The sequence below is a fragment of the Nicotiana sylvestris genome, chromosome 6 (genome assembly GCF_000393655.2).
Source record: "Nicotiana sylvestris chromosome 6, ASM39365v2, whole genome shotgun sequence".
Taxonomy (NCBI): domain Eukaryota; kingdom Viridiplantae; phylum Streptophyta; class Magnoliopsida; order Solanales; family Solanaceae; genus Nicotiana; species Nicotiana sylvestris.
The window spans coordinates 178115518-178123881 of NC_091062.1; the positions used below are offsets into that span (position 1 = coordinate 178115518).

An 8364-nucleotide genomic window follows, 5' to 3' on the forward strand; every position below is an offset into this window, starting at 1 on the left:
TATCATTGGATTCGAGAAATGGTAGATGATGAATCTCTAAAAGTCTTGAAGATTTCTACAAGTGAGAATCCCGCAGATATGCTGACCAAGGTGGTACCAAGGAACAAGTTCGAGCTATGCAAAGAACTTGTCGGCATGCACTCAAACTAGAAGACAGTGCTACCTCCTCTAGATGAATGAGACTGGAGGGGGAGATTGATGATGTCCATCTCATTGAAGAAGTATTAGGCATGTGCCTAATAAGAGTTTTCTTTGGTTTGGTAGCCAACCTTGTTGACTTGGTTTGGTTGGTAGCCAACCTTGTTGAATTAGTTTGGTTTGGTAGCCAACCTTGTTGAATTTCTTTGGTTTGGTAGCCAACTTTGTTGAATTGTGAAAAGTGTGTGTAAATTGTCAAATATTGTAGGCTTTAGAGAGTGAAGCTTTGGCTATAAAAGGAGAGCTTCAACTCTCATTTCTTCACACCAACAAAGAGAGAAAGAAAGAGTGAGGTTTCACAGACAGGGTATAAGAAAATAGTCTGTGAGGAAAATAGAGAGTGAGCGATATTGTAGTGAGGTGGGAATATCAAAAGAGGGTTATTTCTTTTGAGTATTGTAGTGGTCGTTGGAGTATTTTACTCCGACCTACAAAGTGTAAAATTCCTTACTATAGTGATATGAGTTGCTCCTCTCGGGACCGTGGTTTTTTCCCTTATTAAAAGAGTTTTCCACGTAAAAATCTTGGTGTCGTTGTTACTCTTTTATTCTTGTTAATTACCGTATCTCGGTGCTACATTATTATTCCACTTTTATTGCCGTGAATATTATTTCTGTGGGGGTTTATTCCCAACATTTCTCACTCAGAACTTGCTCATATCATTCTCAATGGGCAATTCTTTCTTTCTTTCTTTTTAACTTTATGTAGCTCACCAGTTTTTACCTAATTAATTAGCACTTGGTTTCCTTTTCCTTTTGCCAAACCAAGATGGTGGACACAGCATATAGCAAAGCCCTGAAAATTAAAAACATAACAATCCTCAGGCAGTATTACCTCGGAGTAGAGTTCATAGAAGTTTTTCACCATTGAGCATATATAAAGGCAAATGCTATTGCAGGCTTGTAGCAACAGAATAACCTGCAACTATGGAATATATATGAATAATAGTAACCACCATAAAACCTGCAGTAGTCCTTCCAAAGCTTTCCAAGTAGAAGCGTCTTACGGATAAACCTGTGAATCGTAAATATCATGAAAACCTCTGGGGAAGCACAAGGTTTTCTTATAGTAATTAGTAACTGTTAACAAGATTACCATGTTCCTGACGAGAAAATGACCATAGCACTGGATACGAGTATCGTCCACAACTCACGTATCTTCAACTTGAGAGTGAATAAAACTAGGTAATGTGGTGGTGATATTTTTGAGGTATTGAAGGGTCATGTGCTTCAAGAGAATTGGTTGCCGCAGAACAAGGCGACGCCACTCATCTTCGTCGATCTTGCCATAGCATTTGGTGTTTGCTTGTTCAAAGGTCTTCTCAATAATGCTTTCTATGACATCATCTGAAAGATCCATACTAGATTCAGCTATTGTAGCTATTATAATTTGTTTGATCCCCGATCTTTCGATAAATCCTTGCTTGTGAAGGTCATATAACTTGAATGAAAAATCAATCTTATCATCAGTAGGAGCATATGGGTGAAATACAGAAAGAGTACGAACAAATTCTTTGAAATTCAATGCCCCGTTGTGCTTTGTGACGAATAAGTAAAAAATCTGATCTGCAAACAAGCGCTCGTTTTTATTCCTCTTGAATAGTGCAAGCTGGAATTCTTCCTTGTTGATCAGCCCATCATCCACCACAATACTTCTTATCTTTTTAAATAATTCATACAAAGCTTCAATTTCACATAAGCTGAAGAGAGTCTCCCTTGCATGTACTTCAAGATTTTCCAGGTCCCTGCATTGTTGCTCATATAAACAAGAATCGCAACAATTCATAACTGCTAAGCGTAAGCTTCACTCCATCTAAAAATAGGGAGCAAGTCTAAGGGAAGGAGGTAATGCAATAAAAGCTAAGCTCCATCATTATGGGCCATTCTTTGGTTTTATGAAGAATCAAAGAATGAGTCTATGGAGGAGGCTTGTGTTTTTGTGGGGGCAGTATATTTTATTTTATTTTTAAAAAGGCAAATGATACGAGACCTTATCAAGAAACTTGATTAGCGATAGGGAATTGAATATTGAACTGACTAATTGGATGGCATTGAAGAGATAGAAAATGGACAAACGAAGAAGGACCCAGGAGGAGGAAGACATGCAACAAATTGGAGGGGAGAAGGAAATGGAGAAGATGACAAGTAAATCAGGATTCCGAAGGAAGAAGTACAACAAACTGAATGGTAGAGAAAAAATGATTTCTATTTTCGCCAGTCATTGGCTAGGAACTTGACAAGTTGAATTCTTTAAGATTTTGAACCCTTAAAGCCAAAACTTAAGCATTTTGAGTCTTAACTGCTAGACCAGAAAAGCGTTACTATGAATTGCCAGACTTCGCTACATTTGATTCTTGAATCTTAGAGTTACATTGAGGGGTGTTGTCATGAGGTGGCTAAATTTATTGTCTATGATAAATTGGAGACTCTAAAAGGGGAAAAATGGCTTTTAAGTTGAATTCATGATCATTTTCCATCTTTCTAATTCAAGTATAAGTTATTGACTGAGGGAGCATAGGACTTGAAAACTAACACAAACATCCCCAATGGAAGGAAATGATAAGCTACATTAAGAAATTAGCAAGTGTAGTTGTAGGTGTGACAAAAGGCATGGGATCTCAACCACAAGAGTTGTGGTGATGGAATGAGAAGGTAGAGAGGTTGTTTCCTATATACCCTCAGCTCAAGAGAAGGTGCAACGAACTATTAAAATAAAAAGAGAATGGCATAAGACTACCAAAATAAGAAGATGGAGAAACCTCTGATGAGTCAGGGAAGAGAAGCTAAAAGGGCGATTAGCAAAACTTGAGGCAAAGGCTAGACGACTTGTACCAAAAGCTAAGGATGGGGAACAGAGAAAAAATTAGTATAAGCTAACACAACAGGAAGAAAAAGGGATAAAACTTGAAAAATGTGATATGTTTTCAAAATGATCTGTAACAAGTTTTGATAGGAGAGTGTGAGATTAAAGAGAGGGATTGAAAGTACTATTTGCATACAATATTGAGTTAAATGAATAAGGGAGCGAGCAAATAAAAAATCTGGACAATAATGATTTGATGTGAATTAGATGTATGTCAGAATATGAGGACTGCCGATTTAGCTACCATAAGAAGAATGAAAGTAAGGTGAGATTAGATGAGATTGAGGTGCCAAAACAGCGAAAATTCAGATATTTAGCTAGGTCATCCAAATAAAATGACATGGCTGATGAAGATGTAACACATAAAAGTAAATTATGACAGCTGATATAGAAGATTCTTATAGCAGCGCAATAAAGATCTTGTCGTTTGGACAATATTTGAAGAAAATTTTCAGAAATAAAGTTTGTGAGGAAACTGAAGATGTGTTTGGATAATTGTAGTTCTTTTAAGATTTTGCTGGTGTTTTGTGAGTGAAAAGAGAGGTTTATGAAGAAAAACTTCTCGCAAAACACCTCAAACAACTTCAACAAAGGTTTTTGGCCAAAACAAAAACTCTGAAAAACATAATCACACATCAACTTGAGAAGGCTCTTATGCAATTTGGGAAAAAACTATCTTGAATGAACACCACCTTAACAAAGTGAAAAACAATAATGTGGTCATTTCGGGTGGGTGGAAATTGTTTCTTATGCCGTATTTGATGTCCGGGACAAATATTAGGCGATTCCACGATGGATCCATTCGGGCCCAAGGCGGAAGGCATGGGCTATAGCACACAAACTTTGGGACTCGCGCGGATTTGCAGTTTTATGGCTGTAAAATGCTAAAAATATAATATGGTCATTTTGAGTGGGTGGAAATTGTTTCTTAGGCCGTATTTGATGTCCGGGACCAATGTTCTATATAAGCGAATGTTGGGCTTGTACGGGCTAACATTTACAAGATGATTGTGCCACCTTACAAAAATGTGAATGTTGAAATGGATGTTCAGTCATAAAAGACGGGAGAAGATTAGAGCATCCAACAAATAGTGCAAGTAGCACACATAAAAGATAAAATAATAGGTCATCTAAGATTGTTCAGTCATGTCCCATATTGGTCTTTGAATGCATCGATCTATAGGTGGCAATATGATTAATGAAGGTGCTAAAAGTCGACAAACTAGACTAAGATCACAAGGAAGTTATTTCAAAGGACTCTTAAATTCGAAACTAAACTTTGCTAAGATAAAAACCCAACTGAAGAGAGTATTTTTATTTTTTTTGATAAGGTAAATTGTATTAATCAAAAGGGAGAAGAAACTCACGTACACGAGAAGTATACCAAAAAGTAGAGAATTTACATCAAAACATAATTCTCTACAAAAGACACCCAATCTTCTATACAAGTAGGGGCTATATCAGTGCACCAAAAAGCGATCAAAGATAAAAGATTATTCTTAAGATGTGAAAAAGGAGACTCAATCCCCTCAAAAGCTCTCCTATTTATCTCCCCCAAACTATCCATGTGAGAGCTAACGGGACAAACTTACACGCCTTTTGCTTTCTTCTTCTCCTACGGAAACCGGCCCAGCTATATAACATTTCCTTTACAGTGCTTGGCACCATCCATTGAACACCAAAAAAATTCAGAATTGTCCTCCACAAACCGGAGGACACAGGGCAATGCAACAAAAGGTGATCAACTTCTTCCCTTGAGCTTTTACACATGTAGCACCAACTAACAAGTGTAATTTCTCTCTTTCGCAGATTTTCAGCAGTCAAGATCACCCTCATTGCCGCTAGCCATGCAAAAAAGCACACCTTTGTGGGCGCCTTAGGAATCCAGATCGAGGAGTATGGAAAAGTGATTTTCTCTCTCACCAACATACTCTGGTAAAAGGAGTACTTTACGGTGAACAAACCATCGCCACGCAACCCCCATCTAGAATCACAAGATGGCTGGGGCATGTCTTGCTCATATAGCAGTGGCAATAAATCTTGGAGCTCCGCAATCTCTCAATCTTGCATGTTCCTTCTAAATGAGAGGTCTCATAGTAACCCCCCCCCCCTCATGCTCCTAGCGAATCTGTTAGACCATCAATTCCTTCTGATTTGAAACTCTGAAGACATGGGGGAAAGAGACCCTCAAAGTATCCTCTCCACACCATCTGTGATTCTAAAAGCTGATTCTCCTTCCATCTCCCACCCTATAAGTGACGTTGCCATTGAAGGCTTCCCAATTCTGCATGATGCTCCTCCACATTCCACACCCGAAAGGTGTTGTGATTGCCTTGGTCCTCCAACCCCTCCGGTGGAATCATACTTTTCTACTATGACCTCCCTCCATAGAGCATGCTCTTCTACCCCGAATTTCCACAGTCACTTCCCCAACAAAGCTCTGTTGAATACCCTAAGATCCTTTACTCCAAGTCCACCCCACTTCTTTGGGGAAGTCACAGTCTGCCAATTCACTAGATGAAACTTTCTAGTTCCATCCGTCGCATCCCAAAGAAAATTCCTTTGAAGTCGCTCCAGTTTTTCTGTGATGCTCACAGGAGCTTGCATCAGGGACAAGTAATAGGTGGTCATACTCGATAAAGTGCTTTTAATAAGCACGTCCTTACCGTCTTTGACAAGTACCATTTCTGCTAGGTTGCTAATCTTTTTTCAACTCTTTGGATCACTGGATTCCAAACGGTAGTATCCTTATGCGAAGCGCCCAATGGGAGACCCAGATAAGTAGCGGAAAGAAAGCCCACCTTACATCTGAGAACATAAGACAAAGCACCAATGTTAGCAACCTCACCCACCAGAAAAATCTCACACTTGCCGAGGTTGATTTTGAGTCCTGATACTATCTGAAACCACTGCAGGACCTGCTTCAAGTAGATCAACTGATCCATATCGGCATCACAAAAAATCGGGGTGTCATCCGCAAATAGCAAATGAGATACTCTTCGGGCACTAAGCACCTAGGTCGGAGTTGAGAATCCTCTCAAGAAGCCTCCGCCCGCCACACGATCCATCATTTTACTCAGAGCATCCATCACTAGAACGAATAGCATAGGGGGTCACCTTGCCTGAGACCCCTGGAGTTGCCAAAGAAACCATACGTGTTACTATTAACCAGGACAGAGAATCTGACTGAGGAAATGCAGAACTTGATCCATCCCCTCCATCTTACCCCAAACCCCATCCGCATCATAATGAAATCCAGGAACTCCCAATTGACATGGTCGAAATCCTTCTCAAGGAACTCCCAAGTGACATGGTCCCAACCTCACCCTTCCCCTCTCCAGTGATTTAAAAAGCACTTGCTTCCTCGCTTTAAGCGAGAAGCAAGGCAAAGCGTGAAGGGCAGCGCTTCAGGTAGGTGAAACGACTCAAGTAAGAAAAAACGACTGCTTCTCTGTAAAAAGCGAGAAGTGGTGAAGCGAGAAGAAGCGTTAGAAGCGTCTGCTTCTCTGTTTAAAATACTCAAGCCCTATTTTATTAAAAACGAGGTTTCTAAACACTGTCTGGACTGTTTCAACAGCAGCGAGACTAGGGTTGTTCTTCAACAACAGCAGCGATTTCTTCTTCTCTTCTTTATCTACTTCTGATTTCTGATATAATCTCAAAGCATCAACTAGGGTTCTTCTCCTTCTTCTTCAACAGTACAACAGCGACTTCTTCTGATTTTCAACAGGTATGTTCTGCACTTTTGATTTTCATTCTTCTTCTTCTTCTTTTTCTTTCTAAATGTCCAAAAAGCGATGAAATGCTGGTGAATTTTTTTTTTACCTTCGATTCTTTCTCAAAAAATTTCTGCCTAATTTTTCCAGTTTTTGCCTAAAATTTCTGCCCAATTTTTATATCCTTTATTCTTAGTCCCTAGTTGATGAAGAAGAAGAAGTTGAAGAAGATGACAGAGCAATATAATAATGATAGTGGAATATAAGAATTTGACAATCTTGTTGAAGAATAGAATGCTCATTTTGTGTTTTAATTGATGCTACTCTTTAGTTTTTTAATTGAAGTATTGAACATTTGCTTACAATTACATGTGTTGTCTATGCAGTATTTATTTTAATTTTTTTAAAATTCCGCTTCACTTAAAAAAACGAGCGTTTCGCTTCTCGTGAAATGGGGGTTGTCGTTTTTTCTCGCTTCACGCTCTTCACAACACTGCCCCTCTCCCTAATTCCCCCAATTCGTGCATAAGCTCCCTCATTTTAACCTCTACCCTCCCAAAAACCTCCTTATTCCACCTAATAATATCTCTCTTGAGCAATTTAAGTTTCTTCAAAAGACGGAATGAAGGTGTCCCTGAAACCCCGTAGTTTGTCCACCAATCTTTCACTTTGTCATCAAATCTTGGCACTTTCAACCACATGTTCTCGAATCGGAAAGGAGCACGCACCCCCCTCCCTCTGCATCCATCTAGCAAGATAGGCAAATGATCCGAAGTCAGCCTAGGTAAAGGAATCTGCAGCACATTCGGTACGAGCTCATCCCAGGAGGGCGATATCAGAAATCTATCAAGTCTAGACCTTGAGTTGGAATCCTCCGCCCTGACCCAAGTAAACCTTTCCCCTAACAGAGGAAGATCAATATGAAAGTGATCATTGATGAGTCAGAAAACTCATCCATGGTGTAACGACCTGACCTGTCATTTTAAGCATTTCCATCCCGTTCAGCTATTTGAAGTCTTGAGTAGCGTCTTTTTGTGTATTATGACTTGCGATAGTGGTCAAGTTTGTTTTCAGATGATTCAAAATTTAATTGAAGGAACAATCCATGTTTTGGAAGCTTTAGTTGAATAAATGGACCAGAAAGTGAAATATGTGTAAATGATCTCGGAATGAATTTTTTATGATTCCAATAGCTCAGTATGGCGATTTCAGGCTTAGGAGTGTGTCCGAATATTTATTTCGAGGTACGTAGCTAAATTAGGCTTGAAATGGCGAAAATAAGAAATTTAAGTTGGAAGTTTGATCGGGGGGTTGACTTTTTGATATCGAGGTCGGAATCAAGTTCTGAAAATTTATATAGCTTCGTTATGTCATTTATGACTTGTGTGCAGAATTTGAAGTCAATCAGACTTAATTTCATAGGTTTTTGCATCAAATATAGAAGTTGGACGTTCTTAGTTTCATTAGGCTTAAATTGGGGTGTGATTCACGGTTTTTGCATTATTTGATGCGATTTGAGGTTTCAACTAAGTTTGTATTATGTTTTAGGATTGGTTGATGCATTTTGTTGAAGTCCTGAGGGCCTCGG

At 39.1% G+C, this 8364-nt stretch overlaps 1 protein-coding gene across 1 annotated transcript; it reads right to left on the reverse strand.

Annotated features, from left to right (window-relative positions):
* Nucleotides 1-1347: 1347 nt before the first annotated feature.
* On the reverse strand, nt 1348-1983 carry LOC104223136 (calcineurin B-like protein 3). The gene has a single exon (XM_009774506.1). It carries the CDS (start codon nt 1981-1983, stop codon nt 1348-1350), a length of 636 nt encoding a protein of 211 aa, XP_009772808.1.
* Between the last annotated feature and the right edge of the window lie 6381 nt (nt 1984-8364).

Excerpts from the sequence above, each read along its gene's own strand:
- LOC104223136 (XM_009774506.1), bottom strand. The coding sequence starts at position 1,983 with ATGAATTGTTGCGATTCTTGTTTATATGAGCAACAATGCAGGGACCTG.